This window comes from Tenrec ecaudatus, chromosome 2, assembly GCF_050624435.1.
Source record: "Tenrec ecaudatus isolate mTenEca1 chromosome 2, mTenEca1.hap1, whole genome shotgun sequence".
In the NCBI taxonomy this organism is placed as follows: domain Eukaryota; kingdom Metazoa; phylum Chordata; class Mammalia; order Afrosoricida; family Tenrecidae; genus Tenrec; species Tenrec ecaudatus.
Window position 1 is genome coordinate 149,874,736 of NC_134531.1, and position 18,309 is coordinate 149,893,044.

General features: G+C 45.8%; 1 protein-coding gene across 3 annotated transcripts in view; it reads left to right on the forward strand.

Annotated features, from left to right (window-relative positions):
- The window catches only part of ARHGAP26 (Rho GTPase activating protein 26), a 522,575-nt gene that overhangs the window by 292,772 nt on the left and 211,494 nt on the right, over positions 1 to 18,309 (forward strand). For all 3 annotated transcript variants that reach the window (XM_075541756.1, XM_075541758.1, XM_075541757.1), the window contains exon 13: positions 16,422 to 16,487. In XM_075541756.1, the coding sequence (XP_075397871.1) occupies positions 16,422 to 16,487 (66 nt within the window). The remainder of the gene's footprint in view (positions 1 to 16,421; positions 16,488 to 18,309) is intronic.

Sequence of the window (18,309 nt, forward strand, 5' to 3'; positions counted from 1 at the left end):
AATCATGTCTACCCTCATGACTTTCTTGTGAGGATGAAAGTTCAGCACAGTATATGGCATACTAGTTGGTAAGTAATTAATTATTCTTTGTTATTATTCTTATCATCTGGTCATTCCAGGTAGTTCCTCACACAAGAAAGGAAAAGACCACTGAATTGACAAAACTGCCCCTGGAGGGGGTAGGGGGTGTAGGTGGTGTGGGGTGAAGGGAAGGAGCCTTACAAGGGTTGACTCACTTAATCTTCGTGATTGCATGTCTCAGAGTGGGGCGCCCATATCCCTGGCGGAACTTTGCATTTAGGTGGTACCTGGACAGGTATTTAAAGTGGTCTTTTAGATTGATGTATTTATTTCAGTATTCATGGGACTTTACAGAATTCCTAGGGGAAAATGCAATTAAAACAGAAAGGAATATTTCTACCCATTTTGGGAAGCCTGCTTGTATATTAGTGGGGGGAGAATCCATGAACAGTACATAAACCTCTTGGCTTTTATAGAGTTGCTTAGTGTGGGGTTAGACTTCTTTAAAAGCCAGGTAGCAAGTTTTTAGCTTTTAGGAGCTACTCAGTTCTGCAAGAGACAGCCAGAGATAACTGGATACTGCCTACATATGGCCCTTTTCTAATAAAACTTTATTTATAAAAACAAGCACAGGATGGATGTGGTCCATGAACAACCATTTGTCAGTAAGGATATATTTTTTAAAGTTCATCTATTTCAAGGTAGTATGAGACATGTGCAGAAATTCTACTCAGGACAATTAAGGGGACAGATGCACAAACAGGCTGAATGAGGTCTGTCAACTTGCCAAAGGTCACAGCCAAGAAGCAGTGGAAGCTGAGGTGCAAACCTGAGCTGACATGATCGCAAAGGTAGTTATTTCCGCGCCACTTCTCTTGGATCTATCTGCCATTCTGTTATTGTGTGACCCCCCCAACCCCCGCCCCCCCGGAACTTTGCTGCCGTTCCGTGTTTCTTCTTTGTGAGCCCCTTGAGGAGAACCGTCCATCATCCCTCAAAGTCGTGTGAGAAGCTGGCGACTGTATGGCTCTTAGTCCCGTACTCTGGCTGAGAGAGCCAGACTCGCAGATTTCAATTCTGACCTCTGGGCTTACTAGGTCCGGAGCCTTCCAGGGACCTACTTCTCTGGTATTGGGCTTAGGTAACCAAGGTAAACCCACCTTGTTTCTATCCTTCCTCAGGCTAGCATTCAGATTAAACTCCCTGAAGCTGCCGGTTTTTCAGGACAGGAGGAGGACCGGGGAGGAGCTGGGGAAAGGGACCTCTTTACTGCTGCTCTCTGCCTGTTGTCTGCTTCTGATGGGGGCATGCCTTCATCTTTGTGCCTCAGCATCCCTGTGTTAGGCCCGGCTGACCAGAGACACAAATCCAGAGCCATTCATCTGTGTAAGCGGGAACTTTATATCAAGAAGTAGTTAGATATCAGGAAAACATCCCAGTCTGGTCCAGATCAAGGCCATAAATCTGGTATAGTCCATCAGTCCAATAGTAGTCCATAAATCCCTCTTCAGACTCGTGCAGCTGTGTGCAATGATGCAGACTGCCCGGAGATCACAGGCCAGTGGGTGCAAAGTCTTGTGGGTCCAACAGCATTGGAAATAGCACAGGGCTGGCACAGGCCTCAGCATGGCATTCGACAGAAGGTGGACACAGAGAGAGTGGCCTGCCTCAGAGAGCCATTTATCTTGGTGGCACCTCCAAATGAGGTAATCAAGCTGCAACCTGATTGACGGGCTAACCTCCACCCATATCTTTTTTGGCACACACAGAAAAAAACTGTTACAGTTCCTTTATCTGTAAAGCAGGAAAGAGTTTTATTCTTGAAAATCAAGATCCCAAGGGAAAAGCTTGGTGGGATTACACGGACCTTGATTTTTAAAAGGTTCCCAAAGCCTGAGCCATCCTCGAGCGTCTCATGAAGGCATCATAAGGCAGAAACAAGGATTGTTTTAAAACCCTATCCCTCCTGTTTCTTTTTGCTTCCAGTCCCCTTTGGCCTTTGGCTGTTGGAACTCCAACCTTGCGAGGCAGGATGAGGCAGCCACTGGGAACCAGGGTCCCTGTGTGATCAGAGCCATGCCGTGGCTGCCAGGTCTCCACTGGTCTGTAGCTTATAAATAGAACATTTCCCCTTTTAAACCCGAGACGGATGGAAGGCAGTAATGGGCCTTGCCACCTGGCCTCTTGTGCCCGGGCCCACGAGGCAGTCAGCTGAGTGTACCTTCATTTCAGCTTTCCGTCCATGCCTGCCAGCTCTAGGCTGATAGAATACAGACCAGGGCGTTCTCCTTCACCTGTGATACTGCCAGCCCCGTCTCCAGCCCCTCGACACACATGCGCACACGTGCACGTGCACACACCACCCTCTCCCGAGCCCCACCCCCCTACCCCCTTACTGCGCATGCCAGGTTTTTGTGAGCGTCACTTTCATCTTCAGAGCCACAGCCAGATGAGAGGGTGTAATTCTGGCTCACCCTGGGTGCTGAGTTTCTGGACCTCACTTTTCATTAGGAGTTGTGTGCTCAACACAGCTGCGGCGGCCTGCGTTAGCCTCAAATTATATTTAGTTGAACCAAAGTGCCTCCGCTTGAGAATAACTCGTGGGCATCGGGGTAGACAGTGAGTGAGGATTTGGAGAGCGGGGAAGGAACAAGAAAAGCCTGCCTGCTAAGAGGGTTTAGTTTCTGTTCCCCCCACTGTGTCTGGTGAGGCCCTAGCCTTGAAGGGTGCCTGGTGATATGCTTCATAGACACTCCTGGCGACTTGCCTTGAACAGCACCTGGTAAATCCGCCTGCTCTCTCAGCTGGCTGTAGACCAGCCGAGGCAGCCAGTGCATGACCCCACCCCACCCCCTTTCTTTCAGTGGTGTGGGTGCTCTACTGACAGCAGGCTGCCACCTTGGCGGGTGTGAGCTCCTCCTGGGCATCCCAAGTTGGCTTCAGCCAAGCACCAGGCACAAACCCTTGTCTGGATCGTGAGCTATTAGAGCCCAGTGCAACAAGTGGTGGAGGCAGCGACTGACAGATCAGTTCCTCCTCCTCCCTGCCATCGAGTATGCTAGCGCATCGCGAGCCCCCTGTGGGCTTCACAGAATGTAGAGAGTGTAACTACTTAGGGGAGTAGACAGCCCAGCCTTTCTCCCCCAGAGCTGTTGGCGGGTTTGAAATGCTGACCATGTGGATCACAGCCTAAAGGTAACCAGTGCAACAGCAGGGCTCCCTAGGTGAGTTATAATATCAATAATGTGGTTGGTGATGCTTGAGCAGATACTTCGGCTGCGAGAAGAGTTCAGCGTTTGACCTGCATGGCAGCATTTGATCTTCAAAAGAGCCCCCTGGGGCAGATAGTGTTATTGCCCACAGTTATAGAGGGGACAACCGAGACTTCAATCTGAGGGCACCCAAAGTTAGTCCTTCGCTCTTTGGCCAGTCCTTAGGCCATGCAACTCAGCCTGTAGCATGTAAGACTCTACAGGTTGCTCTGGAGTCCGCTCTGGATCATGGGGTCCCCACACATGGCAGTGTAGAGCGATGGCTTTTCAACAGCAGTAGGTCATCAGGACATGCTATTGAAGTTTTTCTGTGTAGACTCACACCTCTCACCTGAGGGCGTCTGCCAGCGTGATGACCGCACCACCCAGGGATTCTCCGGAAGGCGAAACTGCAAGATCCGCAGTGTCTAGTGCCCGCACCAGTCACTGGATTGTTGGATTGAGTTAGTTAGAATGGAAAGCATGCTACATGATCACTAAGCGTTGTCTTCTATGAGTAACATCACCATTATCCAAAATCAGAGCCTGCTTTTATAAAGCTGGGACCCTTGTAGTCTTTTTCAGAACTTTTTTTCACTAAGGGTTGTCATAGACTTTGCTTTATTTTCGCAGCACCCCCAACTCACAGATAAGGGTCATATGTCAGAGTGTAGAGGGATGCCCATCCCGGAGGCCCAGTGTGCGTGACACCAGCACCCCTGACTTTGATTCTTGTCCCTCTCCATGCCCTTTGGTGCCTCCCTTTGTTGGGATCCCTCACAATCTCTTGTTTGCAGGGCAAGTTCAGGTGGAAGGAAAGGTTGGCAACAGCAGGCAATCGGTTTTCTGCTAGAAAACACTTCCACCTTCGGAAAGTTGGTGGTGATTTCTTTTGGTTTATAAACCAGGGAACAACCTTCTAGGCCTCAGGAATGAGGAATGAAGGCCACTGGACTGTACTCACTCTCGTCCTGTCCAGACCTCTCTTGGGAGACAAAGCGCCCTGTCCCACTGGTTGCACGGAATCTTGTTCCTTGAACAGCTGTCCCCATTGGGAATTTTAAGGTGGACCAGGAAGATGGCAGATGTAAAACGCCACCAAGAAACACTCACAGCCTCCCTCCCCGCCCGGCCCGATGGTCTCTAGTCCTCTGCAGAGACCATGTGAGAAGCCAGATGCTGCTGTCTCTGTGGCCGTCTCCTGTCAAGACTTAGAACACTCTTGGCGGCAGCTGTCTCACAGCCTGTCTGGCTCAGGCGGGGGGCTGGTAGCTTTATTAGAGGACAGGCAGGGATTCATCATTTTTCCTGCTACTGATTTTACTTGCCTCCCAGTGTCTCCCCCTCCACTTCTTTTCTAGGGTGTTGGTACCTGGAAACCATAAAAAGAGAGACTATATATCTAGTGGGCTAGGGAATAAATTCTGGCCAGCCCAATTCTTGCTTAGAGATCTGAGGTGAATGAGATTCCTGTCGATCCTGTTGGTTGTGTGCTTCGTATCAGAGGCCCCTGAACATAAATGACCAATGTATCCCATCTTGAGGGTCCTGAGGAACTCTTCCTATGTAGGTGGCTGTGTGTCAACTAGGGAAAACATGGATAGTTGTTTGCTCCCTCGTTTGGAAAATGTCTACTGAAGCTATGATATTAAATAAGGCAGGGCAGCTGCTGTCCTTGTGGAGCTTATACCACCGAGAGAAGCTGGGAAAACACAGTCAACATGTGAGCAGATGTGACACTTAGACGTGCTATGAAGATAAAGGAGCAAAGGGACAGAGAATGATGAGAAGGGATGGCTATTTTAGATAACCTGGAGCAGGAAAGGCCTCTCTGAAGAGGATGCTTAAGCACAAACCTGAACAGACAGAGAGAGAGGCAGGGACTTGAGGGACTGGCGGGTGAGCATTGCTGGCAGAGGGACCAGTGTGTGCAAAGCCCCCGTGGTGGAAGGAACAAACTAACCGTGTTCTCTCAGAAAGAGGCCAGGGGGAAAGTGGATGGATAGGCCTACACTGGACCACGTGAGGCCATGGTCAGGGTGAAATAAGCTTGTGTTCCAAGCATTCTGAGAAGTCATCAGAGTTATGACGGAATGACATGAACTGGGATATATTTTCAAAAGATGACTCTGGTTGCTGGGTGGGAAGTATACTTTATGGGGAAAGGAATGAGGAAGCTGTTGAGGCTGTCGAGGCAAAAGATGATGGTACATTACACCAGGGCTGCTTAATCTTCTCCAATCGCCACTCCTTTTTGCCCGAGAAATTTGCGACACAGGCAAGCACTGGTGAAAACACCTTGGATTCACTATGTGTTCTATTTTGAATTGACTCTTGGTCATTGCACATTCAAGAAACCTTTCACTATTGCCAATTTTGTATGACCCCGACATTCAGTTACATGGGCCCCCTTGGGGTTGCAGCCCATAGTTGAGAAAACTTTGGTTTATTCCAAGGCATTAGCAATGGAGATGGCAGGAGGCTATATTTAGAAGTTAGGAATGACATACCTGGTTGATAGGTGTGACATGTGAGAGAACATAAGAAATTGAGGACATCTAGCTGGTCAAATCTGGCAGCCTCCTGTCTTGTCCTTTCAATCAGGTTTCCCATAGAGCCTGGTCAAGACCAGTGACAGCCAAATGTCAGCCAGATTTCTATCCTATGGTTCCTGGTTTCTTCCACAGGCCTATACCACTTTTATTATTGAATTTGGTTATTATTGAATTAGTTCACCTGTTTTTGCCTAAATTTATTTCAAATGAAAATATATCATACTATGATGATAAGTCAGTGGATTTCAAATACTCATTAAAAGAAACATGCAACTTTAAGAAATTCCTTAACCTACCTGGTTTTCTCATCTTTTAAAAAAAATCATTTTTGGGGGGCTCATACAAATCTTATCACAATCCATCCATACATCCATTGTGTCAAGCACATATGTACATTTGTTGCCATCATCATTCTCAAAACATTTGCCTTCTACTTGAGCCCTTAGTATCGGCTGCTCATTGTTCTCCCTCACTCTCCCCTCACCCTCCCTCATGAACTGGTTTTCTCATCACTTAAAACGGGGAGTGCTGAGCTGTGAGCAGCCTAGTCTGGGCTTGGTTAAGTGAGGGTTCCCGCTGCGAATGCCATTGTTCTGCCTCACCGCATGAGCTGGCTCTTCTCATCATACCCACTAAGCTGCAATACTGGGGACATTAAGTACGTTACAGTTTATAAATTTGTTTTGTAAACTGTAACATGTAATGTTTAAACAATTAGAAAGAGTAGCCATTTTCACTCCCATAGGATCATTCTTAAGGATAACACGATTTGGGGATGAAAAATCCTTTATAAACTGGAGCATTTGGTCTACATATTCAAATTATTATGTGATGATATCATAGCACAGGCAATAATCACTGAGCGAATATCTAATAAATCATGATTGCTGGAGAGTGGCACTCAGAACTCCCAGGTGGATTATCTCTACCACCCAGGTGGGGATGGTGAATCTCAGAATTGAAGCACCATGCCTAAGGGCAGGTGTCCTCAAACTGCAGCCCGCGGGCCTCACGCAGCCCGCCAAGGACATTTATCCGGCCAGCTGCGTGTTTTTGCCCTGTTTTGTTTTTTACTTCAAAATAAGATAGTTATGTGCAGTGTGCACAGGAATTTGTTCAGGTTTCTTTTTTTTTAACTGTAGTCTGGCCCTCCAATGAATCTGAGGGACAGTGAACTGGTCCCTTTTAAAAAGTTGGAGGGCCCCTGCCTAAGATCAAACCCAGTCAGAGTGGCAGAGATAGGCCTCTCACCTAGCTCTGTTGGGCTTTCAAGCCTAATGTTCTCCATTCCATCCTACTGCCTGCTCAGTGATAATCAGTGTTAGTCTGTACTTCCTGAATGCATACCAGCCAGGAGCAGAATGCTGGACACCCTAGGCAGTGGAGTGGGATGGGGCCCATGACCTTGGGATTCAGAATTGGCTGTAGATATTCCCCAAGTCTGCTTTGGCAAAAGTACAGCCAGAATGCACCGTCGAAGCAAGGATGACCAGAATTTGCCCGTATACTTTAATTAGCAGCAAAGACCCATCCCTGCAGAAGGACATGATGCTTGGTGAAGCAGAGGGTCAGGGGAAAGAGGAAGCCCCCCCAGGAGAGATCAGTACACGATGACTGCCAGTGTTGATGCAGATGTACCTTGCATTGCAAAGACGGATAAGTGTTTCTCTGTTACATGTAGGGAGGGCCTTATGAGTCAGAGCCAACCTAATGGTACTTAACAAAGTATCCCCAAAGTAGACTTCACATTTGTATGCTTATGAATGAGTAAGCCAACTTCCTTGGACGCGCCCCTGCCCCCCAAGCCTTTGAGAGCTGTAGTCACAAAATGAGGTCCCCGGGTCCCAGAATCCCAGGACACCTTGACAGCCCTGCTGTTTCACAGGATGGAGACAAGGTGTGAGCCCTCTGTCTTCTAAGTGTGTGAGTCAGTTGAAAATCTTTTCTCCAGGTGGATTTTTATATTCAATGGGAATGGTTTTCATGGTGCTGAAATTGATTAAATTCAGAATGAGCTGAGGCAGACCTGACTCTAAAGACCAAATCACATTGGAAAATTGATTAAATTTCTGTAGTGAGACTACCCTGGGGCTGCCCATGAAACGTTGGCCCTGATCCCATCCACCTCATAAACCAATAAGTATTCTTGACCTTTACATTGGCTTGTTTCTAGGCAGTTACTCAGCACCTTCAGCCAGTTCTGTTTCTTCCACACGAAAAAATTTAACAAAATATATATTTTTCTCAATAAAAGGGAGATTAGCTACGTTTCATAGGGGAGAAAGATAATCAGACTAGGAAACACCTGCCGACTCCCAAGTCTGGGACGTGGTAGTCCTTTCAAATGCATGTTAAGACTTAGTAGACTAGCTTATCCTCTCTTTTGGAAAAGGATCCATCTCTTGAAAGGTCTGATCAGAATCCTGGGGTGCATGTCATTTGGGGCTACATCCCACTGCCTTGGTATTCCAGAGTCTCCAGACTCTAGTTGCTCCCTGCTCTCCGTGTTGTGCATACAGTCAAGCAGTTGCTGTGGAGTTGACTGTCCGGCACACGGTGACACCCCGGGTGGCATTGTAGAACTTTGCTCCACGGGTTTTCCGTGCTGGAGTTTTCAGAAGTAGCTCATCTGGCTGTTCTTCTCATGTGCTTCTTAGTGGATTCATGTCTCCCTCCACCCTTTCACTCAGCAGCCAAGTGCATTGGCCATTTGCCCCAGCCAGGGACTGCATGGTGTAGGCATCTGTAAAGTTGTTAATTTGGTCACTTGTTGCCCTTCTTTGATCAGTAAGGATGACACAGGTGGGGTGTGTGAGAAAAGGAGCTCTCAGACCTGAGGAGGCAGGTGTAGGTGTGTGTGTGTGTGTGTGTGTGTGTGTGTGCGTGCATGCACCCAACGTTCCATCTGTTCCTGTTTTCCTGGTGCTTCCTTCGCCCCCAGGCTTATCTGTCAGTTTGGACTCCCGGTGAAGGTCAGCCTCACATTCTCGCAGCGTAGTCCTGATGATGCTTTGAGGCCCCACTCCCTCCCCCCGCACAGGGGTTCTGAAGGTGCCAGGCAAACCCAAATGGACTTCAGCTCCTCAGGCTCACATCGTGGCGGCTTGTGTGCCGTTTGTTTTGCTTTCTCTTGGACTCATTTTTGGGCTTGTTATGTTAGGTGGTTAATACCTCTTTGTATTGATACAGGAAGGAAGGAAGTGGCTAGATCAGGCCATTCGTTTCTTTATTTAACCTTTATATCTACACAAAAGATGAGAAAACTGAGGGCCAGAAAGCTTAAATAACCCATACACTTCCTTTTTTTTAAAGGGTATCAGATCCCTACTTTATTATCTTTCTTTCTTTATTTTTACATTTTATTAGGGGCTCATACAACTCTTATCACAATCCATACTTATACATACATCAATTGTATAAAGCACATCCGTAGCCCATGCACTTTCATAGGGTTTGTATCTGTTGGAATTTGAAAGGTCACTTCATAGATTTATCTGCCCAGCTTCTGAGTCTACTCACGCACACCCGGTGAGAGACCGAGATACTGTGAAAAAGATAAACACATGACAAACTGCACAGGCCATTGCTTTGAAGAATGTCTCTTCTTGTTTGGTAGTAGTGCAGACATACTTCACACAAAGCATGCCAATATGTATAAGCTGCCAGTTGTGCTGGGTACACAGAAAGAGGCCAGTGGGCAATGATTGGGTGTTGACCAAGGTGGGGAGATGAGGGAGGCTTTTTCAGAGATGGGAGATCTAGTTACTTGGGCCAAACGGCTTCTAGATGATAGCCACAGCCTATCCAAAGCTGGTGAGAAAGTGTGGCATGGGGGTGCTCGGAAGGACAGCCGGTGTGACCGGGGCACAGAGAGCAAGGGAAGAGTATGGCACAAGAGGAGGCTGGAGAGGCGGGCAGGAGCCAGACCTTTCAGGGTGCTGTGGGCCTTTCTAAAGAATTGGATTTCCTCCCGAGAGAGCAGAGGGGTGCCATTGGAAGATTTTAAACAAGGAAGGGACATGGATGACCAAATTTTGTGGATCCCCTGAAGGAGGTGTGAGGAGGGCAATTGAGAGTTATTACAGCTATTCCGGCAGCACATGATGACAGCCTGATCGAGGTTGATAATGGAAAAGATGAAAGAACAAAATTGAGAGATTTTAGGAGTTTGAATCAAGGGACTTGGTGTTAATTTGGATATCAGGGTGAGAGAGAAGAAGGTGCTAAGGATTTCACTACCTTTCTCACCAATATCTACATACCTCACTTTTTTAAAGGCGGGGAAAGCCAGAGGACAGGCGAGGTACCAGAACTTAGCAGTGGCCCTTTAGACCCCATGGTGTGCAGTAACCAGTAAGCTAGAATCCATGTCTGTCTCTCTGGCCCACAAACTTCCTCCTCTTAGACAAGAAAATGTTTGTGTAGAATTGACTCAAAAGACAACTAATGACAACAATATAGTGTTTGTGTGTTTGAGGTTTTTTTTCTTCTAGTGTGTGGTTTTTTAAAGCTCCTTGGAATCAAATAATTTCTAGTCTTAACCTGCCTTCCCTCCCCCAGATCCGTACTATAGGAAGACAGCAGAAGTTCATTTGTGAGGCATCTCTTGTCACGTCCTTGGTCTGAGTACACCTCACTTCCCCCTCTGAAAACGGTTCACGGTGTGAACGCGTCTGCCTGAAAAAGTGCCTCACAGCACGGTGCACCAATGGCTTCCTCGTTCTCCAAGAAGAAAGAGAGAAAGCAGATTGGAACATTGAATGTTAAGAGACTGATACAGTTCCAACTTGAGAGGTCAGCCTCTGGGTAGTGGTGCGAGCTCTCTGGACATGCGTGCTAGGACAGCTCTTTGGGCTGCCTTGTACTTAAACTTGGGCAGAGATGGACTTGGGGCTAAGAGTGGAAGCAAACTCAGCCCAAGCCTTAACACCTGGACAGTGGCTGTTGGTCCTGGGAGCCACCGGTCCTGCAAGGACTCATTGCAAGTCAAATTAAGGCACTAATGCAAGCCTACTAGTTATTTAATGAGAGATTATTTCTGGAGATTATAAGGATACAGAAATCGCAAATAAATCCCTGACCTTTTCTGAGCCTTGGCTCAGTGGAAGAGCTGAGTCACCTGCTTGGGGGGATTATGGACAGCAGCATCCATCTGGCCGGCTGTTCCCACTCCTTCCGTCATTAGCCAACTCTGCCTGGTGGTGATGGTGCTCTAAACCTTTTATCGAAGGTCGCTTTTCAGGCTAGAAGAGCTCAATTAAGTGAGATTATGTACCACTAGGCAGAGATCAGGGCTAATTATCTGGTTGTGGATGTTCTGCTGTCCGTACCACATTAGCGGTGCTCAGTGCATGTTCAATAATAAAGCTGCTGTTAATTATTTGTAACGCATTTGTGAGGTCAGGAGGGAACTCAAGTGGACCTGAGTAGAAAGCAAACCTGTGTTTGTGTGAGAGAGAGGTGGAAATGCCTGGACAATAATTTATACCAATTCTGGTTTAGAAACTTGGAATAATGATGGTTAAACCTAATTCCATGTGTTTCCTGTTGGGAGAACTGGTGTTTAATGAGAATTCTGTTTCTTAACACAATTTTATCTACTTACAAAACTGTGATTATTACCATCATTGCGTAACTTGAACACACTAGAGGCTACTAAAGAGTTACTCTGACCCCTTAAGGTTTGACGTTGAAATATGTAAATGTTATATACTCTTGAACTTGGATCAACTAATTCTGCAGTCCATATGCATGGCTTTAATGCGTGATGTCTAGGTGAAACATGTTTCAATAAAAGAGATTTGCTGGTACTAAACAATTTACCTTTTTCCTAAATAAGCAATTGTAGTTAGTTCTAGGTTAGAGGAACTTAATTTTTTCCTGAATACACTTGGAAGGTGTCATTGTTTTCCATTAGGTATTCATTACAAGCAAAACTCAACTTGCCGTCAAGTTGATTCCAGTTCATAGCAACCCTATAGGACAGAGCAGATCTGCCCTTGTGGGTTTCTGAAATGCTGTAGATCTTTATGGGAGGAGAAAAACCTCATTTTTCTTTTGCACATTAGGTGTTGCTTACCTAGAAAAGGCTTGGACTTCTCACAGTTCCTCAAGAAAAGCTTCCAGGAGGATCTGCCTCTACAGGCCAGACATAACTCTGCCCTCTTTTCTTCCACTAGCCGGACTCATGGCTCCCTGAGCCTGTATCTTCTGGCCACCGGCTGTCAGTGTTAGGTGTGGGGTGCTTCTCAGTTTAATACCATTTTAGTGAAGTTCATGGAATAAGAAATCAGAATAGTCTTTGGCCCCGAATAAATGCTTATTGATGCCTAGACTTTTCACAGGCGTAAACCCCTGACTTTGGAATCCATCGCCCCAGCTTCCCAGAAGACTGTGTAAAATAAGGGGGGATTTCTCTCTCAAAATTCCTTGACCACCATTTGTATGGGAAGATCCTCTTAGGCACCTCTCAACAGAAGAGCTAAAAATGTCAACTGCCCACTGGTAATCAGACACATTTGGAAACCTCTTTCAGTACAACAGTAACTTCCCTCTCCTCCAGACAAATACTTGCCAGTAACCTCTTGTGACTACGATGTAAAGGAATGAGACTCCTCCCGGACACATAAGAGATGCTCACCACTATTAGTCATGAGGGAAATGCTCACCGAAACCACACTGAGATACCATTTCACACCCACCAATGTAAAGCCTGGAATATAAAGGACAAAATGTGGGTCAGGCTGTGGAAAAATTGGAGCCCTTGTCCATTGCGGATGGGAGTGGAAGCGGTGCGGGCACATTGGAAATCGGGTTAGCTGTTGCTGCAGAGTTAAGCATAGAGGTACCTTTGCACCTAGCAAATCCACGTCTAGCATATACCCCAAAAGAGTGAAAACAGGTTCACACAAAGACCTGTACGCAAATATTCATGGTAGCATAAGAGCCTGAAAGTAGAAAAAACTTCAATGTCTGCCAGTCAGTGGGGGTTGGGGGAGAGTGGTAGGAGGTGTGGAAGGGATAGAAATAAAATGTGGCATATTCAAATAATATTATTCAGCCACAGGAAATAATAAGTATTTATGTATTTACACATATTCTGATATCATGATGAACCTAGAAAACGGGATGCTGAGTGAAAGAAGCTAGAGGAAGAGACCATATAGTGTATGGTTATGGTTTTATGACCTGTCGACCAGAATAGGCAAAGCCATATAGGTATAAAATGGTTTGATGGTTGCCAGAGTCTGAGATCCCAAGGGGGAGAGAGAAACGCATTCCCTGCTGATGGCTATGGGGTTTCCTCTGGGGGTAATGGAAGTGGTCCAGAATTAGATCGTAGACATTGATGCCCTACTTTGTAGATATGCCGAAAGCTATGAAATTGTGTTCTTTACATGGTTGGACTGTATAGTATGGGAATTATATCTCCATGCTATAATAATAAAAAATTCCAACAAGTATTATTTGACTTGTGTCTGCCTATTTGTTACTCAGTTTGGACAATGACCAAGGTATGAGTTAACTGAGCTTCAGTACAAAGGAAAATTTAGATCAGTCAGCAAGCTTGAACCAGCCTGTGTTGCAGAGAGAAAACTTGGAAAGAGCAAGGATTGGGATAGCAGGCTCCCTCCAGCTCAGAAGGGGTTGAGAGGAGTGGTTTGGATAGTGGGTGGTCTCCAGAGAGTAAACATTGTTTTCCACCCCCTGCTCTGGTGCTTTACACTTTCCTAGAGGCTGAGTGTGTTTATAAGAAGTACCACTTAACAATAAGTATGCATGTAAGTACAAATGCTGTTTTATTTCCTTTTGGGAAGAGACATGATGGGAAATTAGCATTCCTTTGTAGTTTGATTTTGAGAATTCTCAGTCTTTGTGTGTGTGTGTGAAAAATTTCTATCTTCCTCTGCTCTCAGTTCCGCCTTGTAAGTTAAGAATTGAAGAAATATTCCACGTGCCTTAGCCCCAAGATGCGTTCACGTTCTACTCACTCATATTTTAAAAGTTTATTTCTTGCCCTGGGATGATGACAGAGTCTTTTTCTTTTTTGTTTTTTTTTGTAGATGAGCTTCTTCAAATTTAAACTCCTTTGTGCCATCAGTTAAATACTTTTTTTAAAAATCATTTTATTAGGGGCTCCTACAACTCTTATCACAATCCATACATACATTAATTGTGTAAAGCACATTTGTACATCCATTGCCCTCATCATTCTCAAAACATTTGCTCTCCACCTAAGCCCCTGGCATCAGCTCATTTTCCCCTCCCTCCCCTCTCCCTACTCCCTCATGAACCCTTGATAATTTGTAAATTATTATTTTGTCATATATTACACTGCCCGACGTCTCCCTTCACCCACTTTTCTGTTGTCCATCCCCCAGGGAGGAGGTTATATGTAGATCCTTGTAATCAGTTCCCCCTTTCCAACCCACCCTCCTTCCAGCCTCCCAGTATTGCCACTCAGTCCTGAAGGGATCATCTGTCCTGGATTCCCTGTGTTTCCAGTTTCTATCTGTACCAGTGTACATCCTCTGGTCTAGCCAGATTTGTAAGGTAGAATTGGGATCATGATAGAGAGGGAGGAGGAGAACTAGAGGAAAGTTGTATGTTTCATTGTTGCTACATCGCACCCTGACTGGCTTGTCTTCTCCCCGAGACTCTTCTGTAAGGGGATGTCCAGTGGCCTACAAATGAGCTTTGGGTTTCCACTCTGAACTCTTCTCCCCTCATTTACTGTGATATGATTTTTTGTTCTGATGATACCTGATACCTAATCCCTTCGATACCTCGTGATCGCACAGGCTGGTGTGCTTCTTCCATGTGGACTTTGTTGCTTCTGAGCTAGATGGCCACTTGTTTTACCTTCAAGCCTTTAAGACCCCAGATGCTATATCTTTTGATAGTCGGGAACCATCAGCTTTCTTTGCCACATTTGCTTATGTGCCCATTTGTCTTCAGCGATCGTATCATGGAGATGAGCACACAGTGATATGATATTTTTTTTCTTTGATGCCTGATAACTGATCCCTCCAGTGTCTCATGATCACACAGGCTGGTGTGCTTCTTCCATGTGGGCTTTGTTTCTTCTCAGCTAGATGGCTGCTTGTTTACCTTCAAGCCTTTAAAGACCCCAGATGCTATATCTTTTGATAGCCGGGCACCATCAGCTTTCTTTACCACATTTGCGTATTCACCCGCTTTGTCTTCAGCAGTTGTGTCGGCAAAGTGAGCATCATAGAATGCCAATTTAATAGAAGAAAGTATTCTTGAGTGGAGGCCCAATGTCCTTCTGCTACCTTAATACTAAACCTATAAATATATGCACATCGATCTATTTCTCTATCCTCATATATCAATATATTTGCATATCTACATACCTTTATTTAGAGACAGATTTCTAAAACTCACTGTCTTACATTGTACCACTCCATTTTCTCCCCAACTCGGCGCATGCAGACTGTCTGTCGAATGTGCCTGCCCAGTGGCCCAAAGGAAGCCTCTTCGGAATGGTGACCACACAGCCTGCCGTTGGCTAACCCACACATGGGGGACGGGGGCGGTGTGGGCATTTCGATGGGCTTCCCACCCAGTTGCCAGCTTGGAAAGAGGTCTCTCACACATTGTGGAAAGAAGGCATTGCCACCGATCATCTGAGTGGCTCGAGCAGATTTGGAGCAAAAGCAGAATCTTCTGATTTTCCGCAGCAGGGTTCTGTCCCCTGCCGCAGTGGTTCTTCTTTAGGTAGCATCTCTGTTCGTGGCTGTTTTGTTTAGGTTGCCCCCCCACCCTTTTTTCCTAGTCACCTGGGTGGCAATGAAGGCAGTTTGGTGGTAAGAGGGTAAGCTTGGGAGCCAGTCTCCCACAGTGCAGTTTTGGTAAAGACATTTGGGCTTGCCAAACTTCACTTTCTTTAGCTGCAATATGGGTTGGCCACATTTGGAAAATGACCATCAGCTGGTATTTTTCTTTCCTTCAAAGACAGTTCCACGAAACATAATCCACATGTCATCCAATTCAATATTTCAGTCATATCAAGAAGATCTATACAGTCATTACCATCATCCATTGTAGAATATTGTCTTCTTTCTTGTGTGCATAATTATTAGCCCCTATTGCTCCCTAACCCCCTGGCCATACCCTCAAGACTGTATTTACCCCATTTACTGTCTTATAGATTTATCTGATGTACTGAGAAAAAAAATTCCCCCCAAAGAAAACTTAACAACATAACAGAGTTAAACAGGAGGGAAAAAACCCTCAATTGAAAAGAAAGTAGAAAATGTTAAAAACTGGACTGAGTGAACAATGTGTCCAACAGCTTCTATTTACAAAGCAATTTAAAGGAAGCCTGGCTACTCCTACGGCAGGGAGCTTCCACTTGGCCCCGCAGTGTTGCTCAGCGACTGAGAATGGAGTGAACAAAGGCGTGCATCTCGCCTACCTTTGTAATTGTCATAAAATGGGTACACCAGCCACTTTATCATAGACGGGTTTGTGACCACAGCCAGGATCGGTCCCTTCTGGGCTGGCCGAGCCTGGTCCTGGGGTCGGTGTGCACAGCTGGCCCCTTGACTGCTCTCTCTTCCTCTTTCAGTGGCACAGTTGGACAGCATCGGCTTCAACATCATCAAGAAGTGCATCCACGCAGTGGAAACCAGAGGTACAGTAACTCCCCCGATGGCCTTGTGCTCGGAGGTCATGCATTTGGTGAGGCGTCCGACCTGCTACCCGCCAGCTCCCGATTCCCCATGACTCACTAACGCCCCAAGTACCGGCTGCTGTGCTTCTCATTAGCTAGTGAAGCCTCTGAACTCCCTTTTCAGGAGAATGTTTTAAAATACACTTTTTAAAAATGGGTACTAGGAAACCTCATTGCAGTTCAGTTATCAAAATATTTCTGAAATGCCCTAGTTGTGATTTGTCGATATATGTGTCCCTTTTGTTACTGTATTAAATAACGCAAGATATAATGATAGGTCTAGCAGCTAGTCTCATTGGAAGGATTTCAAGATGTCAGGCCACTTTTAATGTGTGATGTTACAGTATCTATGATTTCTGAGCCCATAGCTGTTCACACTACTGCTTTCCCAATAGAAAGGGATGCTTACTTTCTATGTTAGGCTGGGGAAAATAAAGATGTGATTACTTTCTTGACAAAGCGTAAACTCCCTGAATCCTATCCAGTGGACCACTTGGGGTCCGTGGTCCCCACGTTGAGAATCCCTGTTCTGGGGACCCAGTGTCTGGGGGTCCATCCAGGTGGAGAGAAGGGCAGGGAGCCACCCTGCCAGCCAGGAGCTTCAAATGCACTGGTCTATTTTGTTCCTCCCACCAGTAGCTGTTAACCATCTTCCTGCTTGGGATGTGAGTTGCCATCATCAAAGATGTGAATCTGATTTACTCCCCAGCTTTTCATCCTATCAACCCTTTTAGTTAGAAAGAAATTCTATCTTTTCAAGCAAGGCCCATAACACTTAGCAGTTAAAAAATTCTTCATAGAAGCTATGAAGCATTGAGTAGAAGGGGACGGGGGGAAGCAAAACCAAGAAACTCATCAGCTGCTACTGCTGGGCCTCGTCAGAAGCATTTTCCTCCAACATACTTATTTAATGGGCAGAAACATTTGGGGGGGGGGGGGAAACATTTGCCTCTTTCTTCCGTGCCTCATTCAGCAAAGTTACGTCAGCGACTCACGAACAAATACAAACCGAATAAAATGTAGCTGGAGAATGTAAAGTCAAAATAGGTGAGATTTGTAGGATTTGTTCTTGAGGATATAAGGATACGGACAAGACCAAGCTATCAGGAGGTTTACAGAAACTAGCCAAAAGCCTCAAAAATTGCTTAAATCCACAGTGGTGCCTCCATGCCATTAAATGTTCCGCTAAATCAGTGTAAGACATGACAAAATAATAATAACTTCTAAATTATCAAGGGTCCATGAGGGAGGGGTTGGGGAGGAAGGGGAAAAAACGAGGAGCTGATACTAAGGGCTCAAGTAGAAAGCAAATGTTTTAAGAATGATGATGGCAACAAATGTAAAAATGTGCTTGACACAATGTATGGATGTATGGATTGTGATAAGAGTTGTACGAGCCCCCAATACAATGGTTTCAAAAAGGAAAAAAAAAAAGATCCGCTAAAATGCAATAGGAATGCATTGTTTGGTGGGGCAAGATTTTTACGTACAGGTAGACCCCAGGTTACAAATGAGAGCCATTCCTAGCTGTACCTTGAATGGTTAGGCAGGCAGGAACAGGTGCTTAGGGTTCTTATTTGTCCTTATTTTAGTGCAAGAAAGGACTGGGACCCTTTTCAATGATTAAAAGCCTCCAGCACAGTGTAGCAAGTGAAGGTGGTTGTAATGAAGAGTGTCTGAGTAGCAGCTGACTCAGGCATTTCCAAGTGAAGGCACATTTATGTAAAGTTAAAGGGCAAGGGGAGTTTTCATTAGAGTGCATGGTCGTGACCCTTGGACTGCC